The sequence below is a fragment of the Ailuropoda melanoleuca genome, chromosome 2 (genome assembly GCF_002007445.2).
Source record: "Ailuropoda melanoleuca isolate Jingjing chromosome 2, ASM200744v2, whole genome shotgun sequence".
In the NCBI taxonomy this organism is placed as follows: Eukaryota; Metazoa; Chordata; class Mammalia; order Carnivora; family Ursidae; genus Ailuropoda; species Ailuropoda melanoleuca.
Genome location: NC_048219.1, coordinates 138,130,392 through 138,155,072, shown reverse-complemented (window position 1 = coordinate 138,155,072; position 24,681 = coordinate 138,130,392). Strand labels below are relative to the sequence as shown.

Sequence of the window (24,681 nt, the reverse complement as noted above, 5' to 3'; positions counted from 1 at the left end):
GAAAGAATGAGAGACGGTTGCATTCACCAGTCTGGAGCCGTTCTGGAGCACCGGTGGGCTCGGGTGATACATGTTGGTGCAGGACAGGCCTGATTTATGTCTGTTGCCCTGGTGGAATTATTAACAGTGCCCTTCTACCCTCAAAAGCAAACGAGGTGGAGAGTAAACTCTATGGTTACCTTATGCATAAGGTGGGGAGTGGAGGAGATTCACTGAAGGTCATGGCTCCATTCCGGGGGGAGTGTCTGTGTCCATTGCCCCTCCTTGTCTCTGACTCCACCCTCTGGGACAGTTTCCTCATCTTTTTTCCTCTTCAGCTGAAGAGGGGACAGGAGAATAAGCCCTTTTTAGGAGCTGCACGGCTTTTAGCCACTCCCTGCTTGTAGGAGGTTGGGGGCCCAAGGCTTTCTTCGAGTCTTAGTCACAGTATTTTGGTTTATTTGGTCATATGTTTCTCTTGAAAATGAGCAGACTTTTTATCCATTTGATTTCAGTCAGTTCTAAAGGTCAAGAACCTCACATAGTGTTTCTTTTGAGACACGGTTTTTGAATCTGCTTTATTTCTGTGCTTGTTTTCCTCATGCACCTTTGTCTCAACTGATCATCGGGCCATCTAGAAAAATTGATGGGTAGTCATTTCATCCAGCTCAGAGGTTTTCCTGGTTATTTGTGTCTCAAAGCTTTCTACATTTCAGAATCTTACTGTTTGGGATCTGAATGCAATGAGCTTCTCCCACACATCAAATTTCTGGACTTTCTTTTATTTCATTCTGCTTATAAATCAACCAGCTGTTGCCTGAAACTTTCTCTGACTTGTACTCCCTTGCCAAACTCGGGTAATGGCAAGCAATGCACACTAACGTTCTGTTTTCTCACCTCTTTCCCTAGATTGACAGGTTCAGTAAGCAGGTGGTCTGCCTTCCAGTTTTTCTCCAGTGACACTTTCACCAAAGGCTTTGCCTTTGCATAATATGGGTCTCCATCTTTCCTGTCTCCAATCTCCCTTTCCTCATTGCTTGCCCCCTGACTGTGAAGGCAGTGCCCCATAATTTAGGCTTTGTTACGGAAGTACCTTGCATATCTACTATTCAGAGTAACTCATACTACCTCCGCACCCAACACATTTCAAACTCAGCGGTGGTACCTAATGAAGACTTACTTCTCACCCAAGTAAAGGCCAGTGCAGGTTGCCCAGCCCCTCCGCCGTGCAGCTGGGCCCCCTGAAACAGGTTGCTTCCAAGGTCGCCAAAGCAGGGAGATACATGAGCTTTAATTGCTTCAGTGCAGAAGTGACACATATCACTTCCTACTCATAGCCCGTCGGCCAGAACTAGTCACATGGTCCCAACGTAACTGCAACAGAGACTGGGAAATGTAGGGAAGCACAGGCTTTTTTGGTGAGCAATAACTATCCGCCACAGAGGGAAGCATCTTGTTGTGCAGAAGAGAAAGTTTTGACTTTAACTTCTGTTCTTAAATTACAGGTTTAGCTTCGACCTCTAGACCTTGTACAGAAAATGAATTTAAGTGTAGCAATGGACATTGCATTTCACAGCATCTTGTATGTGATGATGTCGATGACTGTGGTGACCATTTTGACGAAACGGGTTGCAGTAAGTAAATATTTATTATTGTATTTCATTGTAGTAACTCAGGTTTACCTAGTGAAAGCATGCAGTCACATAAAGTAGATGGTAACCACATATTTCTCTTCAGTTTATTTTGTGCTCTGAACTGCAGTCAAGCCTATAGCTACCTGTTATTGAGCATTTACCCTATACCAGACATTGTGCTAAGCGCTACATGGATTATCTCGTCTTATCCTTGTAACAGTCCTATGAGCTGGGTAGTATTCTCTCTCTCAATTTTTAAAAAAGATTTATTTATTTATTAGAGGGAATGGGGGTGGGGAGGGGCATTGGAAGAGGGCGAGAGAAACCCAAGCAGACTCCGTGCTGAGTGTAGAGCCCGACGTGGGGCTCCATCTTATTATCCTGAGATCATGACCTGAGCCGAAACCAAGAGTTGGACGCTTAACCAACTGTGCCACCCAGGCGCCCCTCAAATATTTTTTAATGAGGAAACTGGCTTACAGGTGTGAAAAAACTGCATGTCTTTTTGCCATCAAGAGGCTGAGTGAAGATTTGGACTCTTACCTACCTAACTCCAGAGCACCTCCTCCCAGTTAACTAGGTGCCTCCCAGCACCTTAATGCTGTGTCTGTTGTTGATTAGTCTGCATATTTTTCCCCTTAAGCCAAATGCAGTATCCTTTGGCACGTAGGGGAAAAGCTTCTAAGGGGAGTTGATAAAGATGGGGATGTCACAGGGGACCTCAGAAGGAACGTTTATTTTTATTTTTAAAGTAGAGGGAGGTCCTTGTGTAGGAAAAGGATGATGAACATAATCAGGGGGTGGTTCTAGTTCAATATTGTTATGGAAATGTTGGAATGGCATCTTAATAATTCACACCTTTTCAGTCCTTTAGAGTTCTTATGAAATCCTTGCACATACATTATATAATTTGTCACCCAGGCAAACCCCATTGGGTTGCTATTACTATGTCTATCTGTATAATAAATCTCAGCTTAAGGAAGTTGCTTGAGGTCATACAGAGTGGCAGAGGCAGAATTTGAATAGTCCTGTGACTCCAGACAAGGAGAGCTGGCCTCTAGTTTCCTCAGCCACTAGCTGTGCCCCTTTGAGCATCAGCTGACCTTTCCAGGCCTCAGTTTCTTCATAGGAAAAAAAGTTCTTCGGACTCTAGGAGCCCATGACTTAGTCATCTTAGTTAGCACCACACATTTTCAACTTCTTGGGCTTTGATTCCTTTTCTCCTGAGACACCCCAAGGATTTCCTGGCAACTTTTCTCCTGTGTGAATTAGAAAGGAGAGTAAATAATTGGTCATAAATGCATTGATTTGCCCTTTATTTCACACACTTTCCTAGGGGGGCTTGGAATTTTTGACATAACAGTGTGACTTGATTAAATATTTTAAAAAGCATGAACATGACAGGATTTGCAAAACTGGGTGTTAGATTTGAGTCTGGGGCTGAGACTGATAAGTGAACGGTTCCAGGAGTTTGGAGTATTTTCTAGTTGGGCTTGGGTTAAACCTTAGTTTCTCTTTTAGTTGCCATTTTAAAAGCTTACAGTTGACTACAGTACTTTTAATTCAGATGACATTTGATTAAAAGCAGGGTTTATTTAAAGAAAATAAGTAGCATAGATACTAATTTAAGTACAGGAGGAGCATTTCTTTCTTTTTCGATATTGAGTGAATAGTGAATCAGTCTTACTGCTGTGGATCAATAATTTGAGACATGGAGTTCTTATTTATTTCGGTTTGTGGATTTATTATTATTATTATTATTATTATTATTATTATTATTATAGAATTCTTATTTAAAATACCAGTTCTTGGGTGCTACTAATCCACTTGCCTTTCTTGTCTTCTCCCTGTCTCTTCCCCTTCTCCTATTTATTTTAACAGGATCTCTGAGGTGTTCAGGGCATATGTTTGCTTTTTAAAAAGTATTTTAAAGTCAGGAAAGGAAAGGCATTAATATTTTTAGAGTGTCATATGTTTGGATATATCTGTTGTTTGTGGATTAAGATGGTGATTGTTATCGAAAGACGCTGTAAATTCCTCATATTTGAGGAAGGATCTTATAATGTTTTATGGTTTCTGCTCTTGTCTGAAGGACTCTTGCTTCATCAGAGTATAACTCACTCAGGGGAGCATTTGGTCCAGAAATGTTTAACTCCTGGGACCTTTAGTCATGTTACAGATTTTAGAGCTGGGAGGAGATTATAGAGTGTAATTATACACATGAGACCCAAAGAAGTTATATGACTGGCTTAAGGCTATCCAAATTAATAAAAATGGGTCACATTTATTAACATTGTAGAGGAGACATCACTACCAACCTTATAGAAATTTTAAAGATAATAAGGGAGTAATATGAGAAACTTTATGTCAACAAATTAGACCACTTAGGTGAAATGGCCAAATTCTTAGAAAGACAAAACAGTGAAACTGACTCTGGAAGAAATAAAAAATCTGAATAGACTTATTTAGCAATGTGTAGTTCTTTTTTTTTTTTTTTAAGATTTTATTTATTTATTTGACAGAGAGAGAGGCAGTGAGAGAGGGAACACAAGCAGGGGGAGTGGGAGAGGGAGAAGCAGGCTTCCTGCCGAGCAGGGAGCCCGATGTGGGGCTCGATCCCAGAATGCTGGGATCATGACCTGAGCCGAAGGCAGATGCTTAACGACTGAGCCACCCAGGCACCCAGCAGTGTGTAGTTCTTAAGAGCTAAACTAAAGTTTTCGTGTATATAGCTTTGAAGTTTGAACTCCAAGGGCAGCATTCCATTGAACGCTATTGTGCTTTATTTTGTGATTACTTTTCTTTTCTGAAACTCAGTGTTTTCAGTCTATCGGAACCATGTATACTTAAATAGTTATCATACCCTTAAGGGACCCTCATTTCCTACTGTAGGAGACAAATAGATATAAATCTATTTTGCTTTGGAAGAATTGAGCCAGTAGATACTACAGTCTCTTTGGCTAAAATATTCAGAAGCCTGTGACCAAGAGACATTTCATTTGAAATGCAGATAAAGCTTAAGTCCTTTATGGAGATAACCACCACCTTTCCCACCACCTTTCCCACGCCGTCCGTTATCCCTGACTAGGTATGTTCATCTTTGTCAGCTTCCTTGTAAGACCTAGGTTTGAGGGTAGATGGAGACTCAGGATAAAAGAAGCAAACTTAACAATAATAGCAAAAATGAAAGCCAGATGGCTTTGACAGATATTGGCAGAGATAAGAACTCAGGCCAGTGATGAACAATGAAATGTGAGGATGGAGTCTGAGCTGTTAAAAGTTTGCCCTGGAATATGTCGACCCCAGAACAGCAGGGATAACAAGAGTCATTCATGTGAACCCTATAAAAATGAATTTTGAATTTTGTTGAATTTTTGTTGAATTTTTTCTTTGTATTGTGAAAGCTGTAAAATCCAGAAAATATATTAACAATCAAAAGTAAAAATCACTTGAATCCCATAAGTAAAAGAAAACTAATCTTAAGTTTGGTGTACTTTGATTGTCTTTTTTTGCACATAAATGTGCAAAAATAATTTCTTAGTATTAAAAAATTTAAAAACATATTGTATATTTAGCATTACAATCTTTTCCTCCATTTTTGATATAGATATTTTCCATGTCAAAGTATCATTTGAAATCATGAATTTGAATGATTGCCTAGCAATCCATCATGTAGATAATCATAATTCATTGATTGTAAGATGCATGTTTATTTTCACATTTAAACAACTCTGAAATAAGGATAATTCTTCAATTGATAACATGCCATAGTGTAAGTCCCAGATGTTTTCTCTTTTAGCATTACATAAGATGGTGCATCAGTGGTGTCTTACTTAGATTTGATAAAAACCAGTAAACCATAATTGCTCAAGTTGTTTTCAAAATTTTATTATCAACAATTTATAATCCTTAAACATAAATCATAGTGCACATTTTTTATTCCTTTTGAGGGAAAATATATTAACGTGGAATAACTGGATAATAGAGTATGAATATTTTTAAAGTCCTTGGTTCATACATGTTGTTGCAAAATTCCTTTCCATGTGTGCCACTTCATGGTTCTTACAGCAGTTGTATGACTAATAATAATATGCATTTTACTGTGCCCTGGCCAACATTCGATACATATGTGTACACATATCTCAGTTGGTCTTCTTACACTTTTATAATTTCCTCCTATTTGTTGTATTGCTCTAAACTGTATCAGTGTCCTTTATTACACATATAATAGGATACATATTACATATATTATATATATCTTAATATATATATATATATATATAATTCTGGAGCTGATGGTTATAGTTGTGAAGAGCGCCTGACTTCATAGTTCTGGACTCTGGAATTGGATGCCCCGGGAAGCCTGGCAGTGCTGAGTATAACAGGAAGATTGCCTCAAGGATCTGACATTATGTACAATTATATAAATGGCATTCACCCCATTAGCAGATATCTGAATATACAGAGGCCTTCAATCCTCTACAAAGACTTCTGGAAAGGGGTTATCTGGTGATGTCCTATAGTAGTAGGCTGTAGATAGGTTTATACCTTTCATTTGTAATCCTAAGATTGTTTTTCCAGATACAGGAAAAGAAAGATCATGTGCAGAGAATCTATGTGAACAAAATTGTACCCAGTTAAATGAAGGAGGCTTTATCTGCTCCTGTAGACCCGGGTTCAAAGCCAGTACTTTGGACAGAAACTCCTGTGATGGTAAAGTATATTTCCTCCAATTCCCATTAGGAGATCCTCATATTTTTTAGGTTCTCCACTCATTCCCTTTTATTAGACCACTGTTAATTCCTTTAATGAGGCTAAACATTTTTCTGGCTCATTAAAATACTTACGTGCACCAATAATTATACTGTTAGAGGGTGATGATCAGTTCTGAATGAGAGTGTAAGCTGTACTTTCATGTTGTATATAACCAATGATGACAAATGTTAAGCTTTTGCTCATTAATTTCTTGGGTCATGAAAAAAAACAACACCACTCAGGGATGCCAGTTTTTTTTTTCCATGTTCTCTTGCCAGTCCTTAGCAGATGGCTAGGGAGATAACTCATCCTCGGTAATGTCTGCAGAATGGATAAGATTTACGAATTCTTCAGGAATGATGACTGCTTATTGTATCAGTGTGGGAGATCCAATTTTTAAAAAATAAGCACAAGTTTTACTTTCTTCATCAAAGTCCAACCACACATATTTATTACACACCTACTTATGCCAGACAGAAGTGAGATCTAAGGTATGGAGTTGCAAGGTAGCTTATCAAGATGGTACGGAATGTGTCTGATTTTCAGTGTCCTTCATTATTTGAATTTGCTGCTTCTAACTCATGATGTGTCATACTCATATGATTGAGACGGTTCTTCTGGAAGCTGAAGCTTAAGAACTCAGTGAAGAAACCAAATGAATGAGTCCCTTTCCTGAAGCTAGTTAGGCCAAGGGAAGTGGTACCAAACAACACCAACACACTGCTGCTTTCCAAAAGTGAAAATTTTGCTCTGCTATTGCACGGAGTCAGTCACTGTGTTACAGTTGAACCCTGTCTTCATTGCTTACTAGCTTTGGGACTTTGGGTTTAGGAATGGTCTATATTGCAGAGCCATTTTAGAGAATTAAATGAGGCACAAACATGAAAAGCGTGTGAAACAATGTCTGAAGCTTAGTAAGTGCTCCATGAATGATGGCATTATTGCCTCTCTTCATCTGCAGCCTTCTCAGGCTTCGTTGCTTATGACTATGGATTTAAACAGGAGCAGGGCCTCGAAGGAATGGTTGGGAGCAGATGTTGCATATTTGCTTTTATTTTATCTGCAGACATCAATGAATGTGAGCAATTTGGGGTCTGTCCCCAGAACTGCCAGAATACCAAAGGAAGTTATGAGTGTTCCTGTGCCGAAGGCTTCAGGTCTGAGAGTGACCAGTATGGAAAACGCTGCGCAGCTGACGGTATGATGGGTTCATGTTGGGATTAATCAGTTGACTTTCAGAGAAATATATGCTGATGAGTACAATATACCAGAAAGTAAACCTTAGACTGTCAGAGTCTTATTTTTAATTCACCAGCTACTTCAGTTCCAACACGAATCCAGGCTCTTCTCTCTCCTCTCCTTCCAAATTACAACAATAACTGCAATCTGACAACAAATATGCAGGAATTAAAATAGGAGTCAGTACTATGTATTATTCTGGGCTTAGCCTCTTGTCCACCTTGATAAAAGTTCAAAAAGTGGACAAGATGTCGCCTTCCAGAATATTCAGACAACAAAAGCTTGTCTATAGGGTCGTGGTCAACAGAAGGAAATTAATGAAGCCCTCCGGCTCCCACTCCAAGATCAAGGTTTGAGGCCCTGTGATTCAAGATGGATCACAAAAGCAGTCACATTCAGTCGGGGCAAATCAAGGACATTCTTTTTATTGTTCATGGGCTGCCGATCACAGATAGAGTCTGGCTCATTTATAACTTCAATCATTAGTTCTACATTTTAGGTTAATGCTGGTAGCTCAGAGTCAGACCTGATAGAAAGCAGTAGTAAGTACTAGATAGAAATGACAAAGGAGAAAGACTATGTGGCAAAAGTATTATGTAGTCCAAATTTCCAGAGGTCTGATCTAAATCAGCACAGCCCCATCAAGGGGTATAGGTCTTTACAAGTCTCACAGATTTGAATTTGAAGTTTGTACGAGAGTTTAAATACTTGGTAAGGAAATAACATTTTACTTTGCAAATTAAGGGTAAAATGGCTATTCAATTTCTTCATACAAATTGGGCTTTTAAAGCATGCGTCTGACTAGCATACTTAAATATTTTACCCCCCAAACATTTTTGACACTGAATGAAAACTAGGGTAAAGGCATTTGAGCAGTTGGTCTGGTAATTAGGCAGCAAATTAAAAACTATTTAAGTCTTTTAACTAAGGAGATGACTGAAATAAATGCCCATAGTCATATAAAACACAATGTCAAGACAGAGGAAATATATAAAGTGAACTTTCAAAAGTTACTTAAATGAGATTCAATTGACATTATGCAAGTAAATTAAATTTAAAAATTCTAGACAGAGCACCTCGGGATGAGTCACTATTGAAATAGCTGCTCTGGGTAAGAACAAGAACAAACTTTTTGTCATTAGCTGGAAGATAAATTGAGTCATGGAGCTGATTACCTGCTAAAAGAGTTATAAAATCTGTCAGTAAAGAATAAGGAATGAGGACATCCTGGTAAACTTTTAGTAGCACTATACATATTGTATTTCTTCTGTGAGGTTGTCTGCAGTCTTGTCTGTTTTACTGTCAGTGAATTAGGAAAAAAAAATCAGTGGAAAAGAGGACACTATCTAGGGGTCTCAGTCTTGTCTTGTTCTAAACCATTACCCAACAGAGGACAAAGAATAAAGAACTGATAACATCCCTAACAAATACTAACCTTCCACCTGAAAATGGAGACGGGACTGTCCACAGTCACAGGTTTTGCATCCCAGTTGGATATTAGTTCTATTGATTAGCAGAGGTAGTCAGATTCCTATAAAAACTTATGTTTTTTTAAAGGTGGGAGTATACTTACTATTTTATATCTACTTTATTTTAAAAAGACTTCCGATAGAATTCAAACAGATGAAGCAGCCCTTGTCTTTTTTACAGGTAACCCTCCTTTGTTGCTATTGCCTGAAAATGTTCGAATTCGAAAATATAATCTCTCATCTGAGAAGTTCTCAGATTATCTTGAAGGCGAAGAACGTATTCAGGCTGTTGATTATGATTGGGATCCCGAAGGCATAGGTCTCAGTAAGTATGAACTTTGGCATCTGTCATTGATATTAATTGAATTAATGGAATTAGAAGGTGTTAAGCTTTGGAGAATCTGTTTTTTAATGAGTGAATTTTGTTGCATGCATGGAGGATAGAGCTCCTCCTATCCAGCGTGTTCTAGACACCTTAGCTTGGCTGTGTGTTCCAGCAAAACTTTCTCAGCTTGTAACCAAACCTTCTCCCATCTCTGGGGGTTATTCTTTTAGGACCACCTCATATCCCTTTGTTCAGTATCTCTTTGTCTTTGTTCACGCAGGGATTGTTCTTCCCTATCACTGTACGCTTCAAAATTTCTACCCAGACTTCAAAGACTCGGTTCAAATGTCACCTCCTCTGACATCTGCTATAATCCTTCCCGGGCGCAGTTCCATAATTGCTCGCTCGTGAGCCTATAGTGTTTTATACATGCTTTTACTAAAGCACGTGTTACATTGAGTTATAGCCATCCACATCATTTTCTCCCTGTACCTTAACCATGAGCTCTTTGGAGACAGGATTGAATCTAATTCAACTCCACATGCCAAGCGTCTGACCCAGCCTCTGACCCAGCATCTGACCCAACATTGTATATGATGGTTGCTTTCATAGTTCAGTTCAATGAGTGAAAATATGAAAATATGAAAAATGTTAATTGTTGAGACTTTCATGGCTCTGTAGGGTATGTGGGAGATAGTAATGGGGCAGGAATCAGAAAACTCATCTTCTATGCCTGTTTCCCTCATTGGTAAGCTTTATAACTTTAAATAGTTGTAACAATTCTCTGGTTCTCCATTTCTTATCTTGTCTGCCTGCCTCCCTCTGAGAGTTCTTTGAAGATCAAATGAGATAACAGATGTGAAAATGCTTTGCAAACTATTAATAATTATGCTATGTAAGATTTATTGCAGTTGTGTTTTCACACTTACCTACATGATGCAATAAACTTTTCAAGAATGGCAAACACCTAGGAAAGTATATGCCTTAAAAGTCGCAGTCTTCCTATGCTTTTTAAGATGCCTTCTGGTGACTAACATAATAAAAAAAATTATAAAAAAATAAATAATTATCCCAGGGGAAAAAAAAAGATGCCTGCTGTCCACTGTCCTTTCGTGTATACACAAAATAGGACTTGTCATTTACATAGCTCCTTTACTGCAATTTATTGAATAGCCTCCCCCTGGTTTATCTATACATTTCGTTTTGGAAACCAGAGCTTGATCCTAATGAGAGTAAATAGGCTCTTGGCTGAAATGTATTTTAGTAAGTTACCTTGAAATAGAAACAACTAAGTCAGTATCAGTAAGCTATCAGTTGAAGTATTTGTAGCTAGTAGCTCAAGTATGATGTCTTGAGGTTTGATCAGATCAGTGTAATTGAATTATTAGTTTTATAGGAACAATGAGGAAGTAGAGATGTCAATAAATGAACAGTAGTTCACCTGATTAGACCCCAGTTCCTCCCTTACCTGATGTTGACATGAAACTCAACTGTGTGTCTTGCCTTGCAGGTGTCGTATATTATACTGTGCTAGGGCATGGCTCTGATTTTGGTGCTATCAAACGTGCCTACATCCCCAACTTTGAATCTGATACTAATAATCTTGTGTCAGAAGTTAACCTGAACCTGAAATACATAATGCAACCAGATGGATTAGCAGTGGACTGGGTTGGAAGGTAAGAAAAGCCATATCCCCCACCTGTCTATTCTATTTTCCTGTCCAGACCGCCTACTGCTTGCCATGGCACATGAGTTAAGCTAGTCCAGATAAAGGTCACAGTGTTGGTGGAGCTGGGTGATGCCTGGGCTTGCTCTACCCAGCCCCCGCAACAACCTCTGCTTATCCTGAGGTGTCATATAAACATTATCATTTCCTGTATTCTGTGTGTGCTATGAAAAAGTTTGGGAAAGCACTGAGGTCAAGATTTTGTATTATATCCAGGAGAGCATTCTTGCCTACAGAGTTGGATTCCCAAATTAGAACTTTCAGTATGGCAGCGCTATTCATTTTGTGAAGAAATGGAACAGCGTCCCAATCCTACCAGTAGGGTGGTTGAGATGAAACATTTTTCCCTATGGTAATTATTTTGAGGAGCAGCAGCCCACATCTTGGGTTTTTAGCAGGCTGTATTGTCTGAACAGATTGGAAATTGGACTTTCCTGTTTAACCTTCGAGTCTGAGTTAATAGTGGTGTCAGCTTTGTTCTGCTGTTTTAGATTTCCTAGAATCCCAGGGGCCAGAGCCAGACATTTTGTATGATCCCTAAATATGAACCTTAAGTAGGTTTATTATCAGGTAGATGCCTGAGATGCAAACTGATGTGGAAAAGTTCATAAGCTTCTTCTTCAAGGAAGAGCCTTGCATCTGGAGTAACATTAATGGGAAAGTGAGTATGTTAGGATCAGAGCTCAAACATTCATAGAATTCCCCATGTCCTTGAAAATGAATGAATAATGAAAAAATGTGTGAGAGAGAAGGCTCAGGGGCTTGTTGCCCTCTGGGAGAATGGAGAGTCATTTGCAGCATAAATTAATTTTCACTTTTTAACAAACTTATCCAGCGCTCCTGGGAGAATTGAAGATTTCTGAAGAAGTTAATTAGGTCCCCGCTGTGCCCACAGGCTATCAGGGCACTCATTACAGCATTTTCTGTCAGGAATCAAGGACTTGGAGAGTCAGTAACTTGAAACTCTAGACTTTAGCACTTCCTTCTGAAAACCAACCAGCCAGGCAACTCATGTTTGAAGTTATGCGTCTTCCTCAGCCTTCATGAACGAGCGAGTGAAGAATCTGATGGAAATCTTTCTGTTCATAAGGGACTGGTACATGCAGCCCTAGCAGTGGAATAGGGCAGGATGGCCTTGCCGAGTTCGTTATTTTGGAAAGGCTGTTTCCACTCATCCTTGGAGCTGCTGCTGGATTGCTGTTGATGCCAGGGGCGCTCTTGGCTGAGCAGAAGCAGACTCACAGGGCAGTCAGAATTAAAGGGCCAGCTAACCAGTGCCTTATGACTTCCACCTGGAGGTACATGTCTCGTAGCAGTGCCAGCTGTGAGGTCCATCGTCATCACTGATCCTGGCTGATCAGGCAGGAGTCCCCCTCTATCCCTTACTCTTCCACTCGTAACTTCCAAAGACCCTTGGCTGAAGAGATCGAGGCATTCCTGAGAGAGGGAGACTCTGCTCTGATCACTGGTATCTAAGTAGTTGTCTTATTGGCCCCAGCTTCCAAACTGAAGGCTCTCATCTTCAAACCTGTTCCCCAGAAGTGACCAGTCGAGACTCTTTTACATGTGTAACCTTGTCCTTTTAAATTCAGGCATATTTACTGGTCAGATGCCAAGACTAAACGGATTGAGGTGGCTGAACTTGATGGGAGGTACAGAAAGTGGCTGATTTCCAATGGACTGAATCAACCAGCTGCAGTGGTTGTGAATCCCAAACTAGGGTAAGTACTTGAAGGAGTCTTTCATCTTCTAGATGCTTTCCAGTGGATTGTCAAAAATTAATATCATATTTTTTCCTAATTGTACTGAAATTGTCCTTGGACTATTTGGAATGGCATCTCTGACTAATTTAAAGAATTGTAGTATGCCCTAAAGATCATTTAGGACCACCCAGGCTTCAGACTGATACTGCGTAAGGGGAAACCTTCTGGCGACTTTTTTTCCATAACCCAGTTTGTCTAAATTTCACACATTTCTCAATAGAATTTAAAGGTTGGTCTCTACCTGATGATTGGTTTAGACTAGAGGCTGCGAAGTGGTGGCTGGTAGGCTCAGTATGGCCTACAGACATATTGGACTTGAACTAAACAGCACTTTAAGGTTTTTAAAACTTAGTTACTGGGGTGCCTGGGTGGCTTAGTCGTTAAGCATCTGCCTTAGGCTCAGGGCGTGATCCCAGGGTCCTGGGATTGAGCCCTGCATCGGGCTCCCTGCTCTGCTGGGAGCCTGCTTCTTCCTCTCCCACTCCCCCAGCTTGTGTTCCCTCTCTTGCTGGCTGTCTCTCTGTGTGTCAAATAAATAAATAAAATCTTTTAAAAATTAAATAAAAATAAATAAAACTTAGTTACTAACAAAAACAATTTTTTAAGCTATATTTTTGGCTTGAAAAATCAGAACAACTGATAACACTATGTAGGCATGCCTTTCTTTTCTTTTTCTTTTTTTAGAGAGGGAGGAAGGGTGGAGGGGGAGAGGGAGAGGTTTTCATGCCCAGTGTGGAGCCTGGTGCGGGGCTCGATCTCACAACCCTGAGATCAGATTGGAGCTGAAGTAAATAGTTGGACTCATACCCAACTGAGCCACCTAGGTGAACCAGTAGGGATGCCTTTCTCGATACAGTATTGCCTGGAACTTCTAGATAGGGCTTTGCTCTCATCATCACTTGATGTTCATAACTGCCATGCTCCACTCATTTATCTTGCCTGCCTGGTTTTTTCCAGGTATGGGAAGTGGTGTCATCCCTGGTCTGTGCAATTCTTCTGTAATTATTAATTGGATGCAAAATAATCCATTTTAAAATTGGAACCCTTATTTTATTCTCTGATACATCTCAAGCAAAGCAGTGCTGCTAACACATAAGGCATTCAATAAATATTTTATGAAGAATGAACAGCTTTTGTGCTTATACATTTTAAAGTGTCTGAATATATATATTCGAACAGGGCTGGGCAATTTCTATGGAGGGAGTTTTCAGGAAGGATTGAGCACAGATGCACGGGCTCCTCCTTTTCTCACCCTGTCTCTAAAGTGAAGTGTAAAAACTGTCACTTAGCACCCAGACCTCTGTGACAAACAGTTGACTTCCTTGCTGGAAGTGCATGCCCTGCTTCAGTGGAGAAGCCTCACTAGATGAAGTGTTAAAAAGAGAAAACCTTCTGTTACAGGCTTATGTACTGGACTGACTGGGGCGGAGAACCTAAAATCGAGTCTGCCTGGATGGATGGACAGCATCGGAAAATCCTGGTTCAGGAGGACCTTGGTTGGCCAACAGGCCTTGCTATTGATTATTGGAACAATGACCGGATCTACTGGAGTGACTTCAAAGAGAACAATATTGAAACTATAAAACATGATGGGACTGATAGGAGAATCGTTGCAAATGCAGGTTAGAAATGGGTTAGATTTTAATATGTTTTTATATAATCAAGAAATATATTTCTAGAGTTTGCCCATTTTCTCCAGGAGGGACCTGATTTTAGGTTGATATAGATTCTTAGATACCACTCCCTCCAATCCCCAGCTGCTGATTTAAATGCAAATGAATGCATTAGCAATAATTAAGTTTTTTTTTTCCTTTTAACATAATTTTTAAAAGGTGCTCTTAGCAACAGTTACTGAAATAACTGAGTTTCCTGTTAGGTTGGCCTGATGGAGTGGCATTTCATGTGTAACCAGTGGAAATCCATGTCTCACCACTTCTAGACCCATTTGTTTTTATTACGCTCAATTGTTCATTATGTAAAATGGAAACATCTAGAAGGAGAGAAATATTTTGTTTTCTTATCCAGATTTTGGCGGAATTGCAACAATCCAGTAAATATGAGCTTTATATGATAAGTGGTGTCTTATGTTCGAAGAAAAAAAAATAGAATCTCTGCCATCCAAATTGTTGTCCAAAAATAAAATTAAATCAGCAACTTGAAAGTGAGCAGGTTCTCTGTAATTGTTATCAACCAGTAGGCACGAACCTAGTTTAGTGTCTACCATCTTGCTCTCCCAACATAGCACACTTCTGTGGTCACATGTACAGAAAGTCTGCCTGAATGTTGTATTAGGGATTAATTCAAGCATAATGACATCTGATATAAAAGAGGAATAGGGTATTTCCTATTCAATAACTTTGTTTTGTTTTGATTTTCCTCTGTGGGTAAACAGCAATGAACCCATATAGTCTGGACATCTTTGAAGGCCAGTTTTACTGGATATCTAAGGATAAGGGAGAAGTATGGAAGCAAGATAAATTTGGGCGAGATGAGAAAGAGAAAATGCTGATGGTGAACCCATGGCTCACTCAAGCTCGAATCTTCCATCAACATAGATACGATCAGTCAGGTAACACCAACCTCGGAATAAGATGTTCCTTATTATCTGGAAACCTTATTTCAAATTAATGGCTATAGTGTTGGAGAGTGGTAGTGGATTATAATAGTCTGATCTCTTGGTACATGAAAGGTGTGAGTGCGTGTGTGTGTGTGTGTGTGTGTGTGTGTTAACCATTTTGACCAAAGAAAGATAAAATTGGAGGTCAGATGTAATTATGTACATCACCAGCAGATGTGAAGTAAAAATATTTCAGTCTTCATTGGAGTTACAGGTATATACTTCCAGGCCACAGAAGGTAGGTTACAGTGGGTTTCGTGGATATGGTTAGTGTTCCATACTCTGCTGTTCTAAGGCTAGGCTAGTCAGGGTATCCTGAGCTATGTGAGCCTCAGTTTAAAATTGTCAGTCACAGGTGTTTGTATCCCCTCTCCTCTTTCCCATTTTCTTTGTTGTGGGTCCTGCTTCATCAGGTTACCTGTGTTCTAATTCATCCTTCACCATTGAATGGAGTAAGGTGAAAGGGAAGGGAATTTTTTTTTTTAAGATTTGATTTGATTTATTTGAGAGAGAGAAAGTGGAGAGTGAGAGAGAGCATGAGATGGGGGAAGAGTCAGACTCCCTGCTGAGCAGGGAGCCAAAGCTGAAGGCAGACGTTTAACCGACTGAGCCACCCAGGCACCCTGGAAGGGAGCAAGGAAAGAAAATCGATTTTTATTAAGCTCTCAAAGTCAGATTCTCTCTTCAAATGTTAACTCAGACAGATGGTTACTTCAGTTAATCTCCAAAACTGTATAAAGAGGTTTTATTTTCATCTCACATATAAGGAACCCCACTGGTACAATAGCTCCTATGTCCTCCATGTTCCTGGGGCTCTTGTGCTGGGCAGTTTTAAAGATAGGAGGGGAGAGCACAGTACCCATAGTGAGCCCCCTCTCTGGTCCTTGTAGAGAAGGCTACCAAGGAGTTAGAGGAAGATCTGGAGCCAGCTGGGCCCCCTTAAGAGGGTGCTGATCACTGTGTAGGCCAGAGACGTAGCCCAGCTATGCCAGATTAGCATTGACTGGACCAGTAGTTCTCACATTTGAGCATGATCAGAATCCTCTAGAGAGCTTGTGGAATGCATATTGTTGGGCCCCACCTGAGAGGTTTCTGATTTAATATCCCTGAGGTGGCTTAAAAATGTGCATTTCCAGTAAGTTCCCAACTGATGGTGATGTTGCTGGTTAAGGAGCCACATTTGAAGAGTCCTGCTCTAGGCCCTGTGCAAGTGTGGGCCATGGACCAGTAGCACTGGTATCTTAAGGGAGTTGGTGAGAAATGCAAGACTGTCAGGCCTCACCCAGACTTTTTGCATCAGATTCCCTAGGTGATTTGCATTACATTCAAGTTTGGAAAGTTCTGCTTTAGAGAGCTGAAAAAATGGGCAGATTTTGAGTGAAACTTTGGAATATGGTTTATTATTTTATAGCCATGCCGTGTCTATGCTTACATATTGGATGTCAGAGAATCAGGATCACAGAATGTTAGCCTGACAAGGAACTTAGAGATCATCTATACCTTGGAGAAATCATAATATAGGCAGGCTAAGGTAGAATTCAGAAGACTCCAGAATTACTTGAGAAGCTTTTAACGGTAACATTTGTGCTGCATCCTCGACCAATTTAAATCTGAATTTCTGTGACTGGGCATCCATAGTTGTGAATAGCTCCCAGGTGATTCTGATAATCACAGCTTTCAATTCCCTTGTCTTGCAAGTAGCAGAACCAAAGTCCAGAAGAAAGCCTTCCTACGAGGGCGGGGTAGAAATCCTATCTAATGTATGATCTGGACACATTAGGATCTATGGTGATGACAAGTCTTGACATAATAATAGGGTCTTATGGGTCTTTTGAACTCTTTCAAATTGCTTTGTGTTGATGGTTTTTTTTTTAAGATTTTATTTATATATTTGACAGAGAGTGAGAGATCACAAGTAGGGGGAACAGCAGAGGGAGAGGGAGAAGCAGGCTCCCCGCTGAGCAGGGAGCCCAGTGCGGGGCTCAGATCCCAGGGTCCTGGGATCATGACTTGAGCTGAAGGCAGGCACTTAACATCTGAGCCACCCAGGCGCCCTGCGTTGATAGTTTTTGAGGTCATGCAGTGGACTAGACCCCTGCCTTCCAAACCCGCCAGGGCAAGGCAGGAGCTAGGTAATGCCCAGGGAATACGTGAGTGGCACAGGAGTAGGCTGGAGGGGCTGTGGCACTCTGGTGGGGCGGCACGGGAGACGTGGTATAAGTGAGGTGAGTAGCCAGGTGGCATGTAGCCTAGCGGTGCTGGGACGCTGCCTGGGCCCTGATGTCCCCGGACAGGGCCACAGCTCAGTTGATGAGCGTATCCTTGGTTGGCGTTCTCATTTCCTCCTCAGACCCTAACTGCTGTTCTCATGTGCTTTCCAGTGCCCAACCGCTGTAAAAATATCTGCAGTCATCTCTGCCTCCTGAGACCGGGAGGATACAGCTGTGCCTGCCCCCAAGGCTCCTCCTTCATCGCAGGGAGCAGCATTGATTGTAACGCAGGTAAGGGGCCCCGCCTGGGCAGCCACGGGGGCCTGGGGACACTCCTCTGCCTTCTTCAGTAGGCTCCCTCCCAGCGTCTCATCTTCTGCAGGAGCCTAAAAAATCCCTGTGTGCTGGGTCCTTTGCAGGATAGAGTGCTGACGGCTGGAAGGAGGGATGAGCGATCAGGAAGTAGGAACAGAGCTGAGTGGGGCTGAGGGAGCCAAACAGAACTGGTGTTCCAATGATTGCTGAGAATTATTTGCTAGGATCTGTGTAGATCCCAGTGCCCCCAAATCTGTTGTGTTGTTTTGTAAAGATATGTGGAAGAGTGGGTTTTCTGTAAGACCTCTGCCTCCTTTCTCTACCCCATACCGGAAGTCTGTTGCTCCAGAATCCATTCAGTCTTAACTGGAGTGCCTCAAGTGGGGAACTAGGTTCCTGAAGTGGGGGGCCTTATCCAGTACAGATGGGAGGGCCAGGGGAGGGTCACTGTTTTCCTCACATGCTCATTTCAAAGTTTTGACAAGTGAAAAAGGGCCGCATTTTAAAAGGTACCTTACATTGTTGGGAGATGGAGGCCAGAATAAGGAAGCCGTGGTTTACTTCTCATCCCAAATGCTGTGGATGGTCTGTGCCTGGCAAGACCTTTCTTCAGTGGCTCTTAAATTAAGGAATGTGTAAACCATGGGTGTCCACTAGTGACCCTAACCAATTCTTAATATGCACATTACAAAAATCATCCTGCAGTTCACTAGTGGCCCATTATGTGGCTCACGTCCTTGTTTTTATGTTTTAGTTACCCATTTTATGGTTCCCTTCCCTCAGTTTTAGCTGATGGGGATGTGCTTAACCGCCGTTGGCCACCAGGGGGAGCAAGTGGTTAAACAAGGCACCACCTTTTGACTTTTCGCAGCCAGGCTGAAAAGCTGGCAGTTTTAGAGAATGAAACTCAGGGAGAGAAAACTGCTTCCCCCTCTTCCCTTCCCGTATCCCCACTCTGATCCCAAGGCTACTGGAGAAATATTGGCAAGATTACAATATTTAGCAATATTTTGAACCAAACAAAGATTTCAGGCTTTTGACATTTGTTCTATGCTGTAGAAGGATGGTTCTGACATTTACTACAGTTTCACGCTCAGGAGTAGTGTTGTCCATGTTGTCACCTTGTCTACGACTTTCCTCATTTACATTTTTTGCCAAGTGCATTACAGTAAGATTCTTGTTTAAAAGAACCTAACCAAAGCAAGCATGCTAATGGTGGTAGTTATTCCATATGAGGTCTTGGTTTGGTATATTAGTTAGTTAATCTGATGAGTATTTGAGTGCCAACATTGTGCTAGGCACTAAGTGCTGGAGATAACCAGCAGTGAACAAAACAGATCCTTTGCTCTTGTTGAGTTTATATTCTAATAGGACTGTAAATAGAGAACCCTCCCCCAAATATATAATGTCAGGTGGTAAAAGCAAAAGGAGAAAACTAAGTCAGGGTAAGAGAGATGGGGGGGGGAGTGGGGTTGCCTTAGATAAAATTCCGGGAAGGCCTCTCTGATGAAGTGAACTTTGAGTAGAGATTGAGATTGAGGGACTGAGCCAGGAGGGCGTCTGAACTCCTTAAATAAGCACACATGTAATAAATACTGAGCTGCTTCTGTGTATGAGACATGGGAACACTAACAAACCCCATCAGGCACATGCAGAGTGGGGGGCTGAGTGGGGGCTGAGCTGGAACAGGGGCCCAGAGCAAGGGCAGTTTTGGAGGACTTCAGAAATAGCACATCTCTAACCAGCTGCCCATTGGGCGTCTGTGCATGAGTGTTATGTGTCTGTCAGTTGATCGATGGGTCCCTGATGCTTTGGAGCCTTCAGCTGAAGTTTCGAGGTGTGTCCAGATTAAACTCTGGTGTTTAACTGGGCTTGCAGAGGAGAATTCTGAAAACTTCAGATGAGAACGCGAATGTCCTAAGAGATTCCTCTACCATAGTTTCTTTTAAACGTTAATGTATGTTCTGGAGTGTAGCGTCTCTTCACTGTTTGGGGGGAAATGCTCTAAACTGCCTTTTCCTTCCACCAAATGTATGTTACTTCCCCAAACCTTATGATTGATAAGGAAAGTCATCTGACTTGAGTGGCAGGTGACATTTTGATAGGGAGACTAATTAGCTGCCCCACCGCCATCCGCTTCCCACTCTGACCCTGGGCCTGAAGCAGATTTGCATGGTTTGGGTGCTCTGCTGAGTGTGGCTGACTAACACATGCATGGCTTTCCCTTTCTGCAGCTATCGAAAGTCCTATCAACATGCCCCCCCCATGCAGGTGTATGTACGGAGGAAATTGCTATTTTGATGAGAATGACCTCCCCAAATGCAAGTAAGTCTGAATGTTGAGGTCCGAGCTGTAGGCCTTGCCTCTTCTGGGGGAATTTGACACAAAGTAGCCAGAAAAACAAGTACAGGCACCTTGCCAGTTCCCTAATTTTCACATCTTCACCAGCTTGCCCTCCCTTGGGGGAGTCCGAAGAGAACTAGGCCGTGCTACTCAAACTGTACTGTGCATAAGAATCATCTGGATCAAATGCCCATCTCCTTCACAGGGATTCTGCATTTCCAACACCACCACCCCCTCCCCAGGAGATGCCACAGGATTGTGGGCCAACTCTAACAAGGGGTTAGAGAAGCGACAACCCCATTTTTCTGCTCACCTGGTGTTGTTAATGACGCTAGGATTGTGGGAGACCAGCTGTCCGCAGGGCTGCTTCAGCCCAAGCACTTGTGATGAGCAGAGACTAGGCTAAAGATTTGGAAAAGCAAGAAATGTTGAGAAAGCTCTATCATGGAGCAAGATAAATGGAGGTCTTTAGAAGTATTTAACGAATACGTGTCAGAGGAAGAAACACCATCATGGCTTCCAGTTTTATTCTTGAAGGAAGAATTCCATGGAGTAGAGGTGACACCACTAGGTTTACTTGATGACCCTGTAGGTATCACAGCCACACCACTGAAAGTGAATTTCAAGGCCAGATTGCCGTTCTTTCTCCTCATCATCCCTTGGCAGAGTAACCAAAAGTCCCGCAGGACACATTGGCTGTTCTGCATGTAATTTGCTTGGTCAAACCTCTCTCTACCTGAAGATGTGCTTGTAAAAAGCTGTGGAAGCCTAGGAAGGCCACAGCTGGTGAGCATTCTTTTTTTACTTCCAGGTGTCCCAGCGGCTACATGGGAAAATACTGCGAAATAGGGCTTTCCAAAGGCGTCCCTCCAGGAACAAGTAAGTTTTAAGAACAAGAGCAACCTGGAAATGTGGCACAGCTCCGATGTTGAAAGCTGTTTAGATGCTGCTTGACTCAGTCTTTGAGGAATGAGTGGTTCTACCCCCAGCTTCCCCTGTGCAGTCTTCCAGTTCCTTTCCCTTTCCACGTGCTGACATGGTCCCTTCTTCTCCCTTCTCTGACGGCAGCCGTGGCTGTGCTCCTGGCAGTCGTCCTGGTCATCCATCGTTGGAACTTTGGCAGCGCTGGGGTTTTTCCACTACAGGAGAACTGGCTCCCTGTTGCCTTCTCTGCCCAAGCTACCAAGGTCAGTTTCATTATGGGGAACATGTGACCATGTGAATCATTTCGGTGTTTTATTATTATTTTTTAACTTAAGCATAGCGTGCAGCTTACTTTTTCTGCAGAAACAAAAAGTAGTGAACTTAAAGCTATCATTTCAAATCACATTTCTTTCTTTCCTTTTTTTTTTTTTTTTAAAGATTTTATTTATTTATTTGACAGAGAGACAGCCAGCGACAGAGGGAATACAAGCAGGGGGAGTGGGAGAGGAAGAAGCAGGCTCCCAGCGGAGGAGCCTGATGTGGGGCTCGATCCCAGGACCCTGGGATCAGGCCCTGAGCCGAAGGGAGATGCTTAATGACTGAGCCACCCAGGCGCCCCATCAAATCACATTTCTTAATCAAATGCATCTTTGAAGCCTGGGGGCAGATCACATTTTATAGTTTAAATGGTTGTGCCCACTGGTGGGCATTCCGGTTGGACTGGAGCACAGTCGGTGGGATGGACCAGGCTTTATTCCTGCTCTTTCTTCAATCTCCAGCATTCAGGAACGTGCTTTACATTTCCATGTAGCTGAGGCAACTTTCTACTGTATTTGAGGAGTAAATTCAGAGTGGGAATCGAGCACTTCATTTAAGGAAGATTTCGCAATATGGAGGAGAGGGTACTATAGCAAAAGGTTGTTAAAAAAATGGTACATTGTTTCAATTACTTCTTTTCAGTTTAAGCAGTCTAGTTAAATCCTCTGAAAATGGAAATGGGGTGACCTTCAGATCGGGAGCGGATGTTAACATGGATATTGGAGTATCTGGCTTTGGGCCCGAGTCTGCTATTGATCCCTCAATGGTGATGGTGAGTGTGGTTGCAAATGACGGTTTGAGATTGTCATTTTCACTGTTTTATAAAAGAAACGCTTTTATAGAGAATGAAATTAACCTAGAAAAAAAAGATGAAACAGTAGGCCTCTCAAAGTAGTCTTTACAAATTAGGAAACGTTAAGTTTGCTGCAGAAAGGTCTCTCAAAATATTAGTAATGATTGAATTCTACCGCTGCTCTAAGTCACAGTTGAATCCTAAACTGTAAAAGTTAATAGGAATCTTAAACAGTCTTATGTTTTTTGGGAGAGAGGAGAAAGAGCATGGTGGTGTTTTTATTTGGTGACTCTTGGCATGTGAAAGGAAGGAGTAGGGAGATATGTTTCTTAGTCTCACGTATTTTCCCACCCATGTAAAATATTGATGGAATAAGCAGTGATTTTAGGGTCGGCAGTTGGTTCAAATCACAATTCTGCCACCTTCTAAGTCCGTAATGGTAGGCATGAGCTTATCACTCTGACCCTCACTGTCTCCATCTGTAATGGGTACAGTAACACCTCCTGTGGGGACCAGATGGCTACTTTATGAGTAGACCAATACAGTCTCTATAATCGTTACTGGAAAATCGTTTTCAGTATTCTGCCTTTCCCCTAAATCTTTCATGTTTGCCCCTGCATTAAAGTACAATATTATCCATTCTTTCCTCTTTCCCATCTCCCTCTTCTCCTCTTTGTTCTTCTCCCACCGCCCACTCTTTTCTCTGTTCCTAAGTGAATTATTTGTATTAAGGAGCCAAAGACAGTGTGGATATAGGGAGAGTGTTTTCTTGATCCGATAAATGAGTGGGTTTGTTAACTTTGTGTAATGGTTTGTCATATGGAAACCATTGTGTCTTGTGTCTCCTGCCTTTTTTTTTTTTTTGTAAGTTCTTTTTGGTTAAATTTGGCATAGTACCTGGTATTTCTTCAGGTATGAGGAGGGCACCTTCCTTTGTGTGTAAACCAGATATATATTTTTTTCCTTCATCAGAGTGAAAACTTTGCCATGGAGATGGGGAAGCAGCCCATAATATTTGAAAACCCGATGTATGCATCGAGGGACAGTGATGTGAAAGTGGTTCAGCCAACCCAGGTGAGAAGTCAGTCCTTTCTTTCAGGTGTTTCTGTGGTTGGATCTTGTTCTATTGAATAATACCCTCTTAGGGTTCTCCCAACCAGCCCTCGAATGGAAGGAAACACAGTGTTCCATTCTTCAGCTTGACTGTATGCAGTCACAGGACTGACCCAAGGATATGACACCAACTTGTTGCATAGTTGCTGGGGTTTAGCAACCATTCTTGGGGTGCTGACCAAGAGCCTTTTCATTCTGAGTGGCCAGAGCAAGAATTAGGAGTCCATTCAGGGGCTTGGCAAGCAGTGCCTGGCACACACAGGCTCTCTGCAAATATTTGTGAAATGAACAAGTGAATGATTGTCAGGTCATTATGTAGAGATTTTTGGGACTGGATACACTCTCTGGGTTCTTATTGGTATCACATGGGTGTTATTTGAGGTGATATCCCCATGGTTTTCTGAAAAGTACAAAAGTCTCCAGAATTAATAGGCAGATCTCTCAAGTTTCCTTTGGTGCAGCCCTAATACTCACTCTTCTTTAAGAGGACCAGGGAGATGACATAGGTGTGTAGATGAAGGGAAAGAACTTCTCATTGGATCTGGATCAGTAGCTACCACACCACTTCTCAGGCCTGTCAGCTATTAGCCTGTCCTTTCTTTGTCGGAACAACTAGCCTTTGTGAAATATGGTTTCATTGTTAATACCTAAACTTCTTTTGAAATCAGAAGATGTTACCTTTTAAATATGGAAGTGTTTATTTTATGAATAACTTCCCTAAGATCAGAAATAGTTGCATCTTGAAAACATTTTGCCTGATCCTTTGATATCCGGATAGCGAAATCTAATCACACGATAAAATAGATGTGACATCTCGTTTGGCATTTTCACCTGAAATAAAATGAGGCCATGTTTACGAACATACCCACTTTCGAGAAGAGATGAAACAGTGAATGTAAAAATACAGGAAAAAGAGTGAATTGTTTTGCCTTGTAATTTGTTAATTATATGTTCATAGTAATTTGGGTTTAAGAGGGAACTTCGGAATCACATGAATGTTAACAGAAAAATATCTAGAAGGGTATTAATTCCATTATGCCTCTTGTTTCAAACATTCAGCTTCTTAAAAGCAGTTCTCTCAGATTATTAATTTTACCCTAAATATCCAGAGATAAGATTCTCAGTTCTCTGATGAGTGTGGGAATAATTCATGCTGTT

General features: G+C 41.4%; 1 protein-coding gene across 1 annotated transcript in view; it reads left to right on the top strand.

The window, feature by feature from the left end:
- Positions 1-24,681, top strand: part of LRP2 (LDL receptor related protein 2) — a 193,680-nt gene that overhangs the window by 162,247 nt on the left and 6,752 nt on the right. The window contains 15 exon segments of the mRNA XM_034642228.1: positions 1,485-1,613; positions 6,195-6,326; positions 7,435-7,566; positions 9,258-9,401; positions 10,912-11,077; positions 12,720-12,848; positions 14,292-14,512; positions 15,283-15,459; positions 17,889-18,008; positions 20,267-20,357; positions 21,187-21,254; positions 21,444-21,478; positions 21,480-21,562; positions 22,260-22,389; positions 23,383-23,484. Of these exon segments, the coding sequence (XP_034498119.1) occupies positions 1,485-1,613; positions 6,195-6,326; positions 7,435-7,566; positions 9,258-9,401; positions 10,912-11,077; positions 12,720-12,848; positions 14,292-14,512; positions 15,283-15,459; positions 17,889-18,008; positions 20,267-20,357; positions 21,187-21,254; positions 21,444-21,478; positions 21,480-21,562; positions 22,260-22,389; positions 23,383-23,484 (1,859 nt within the window).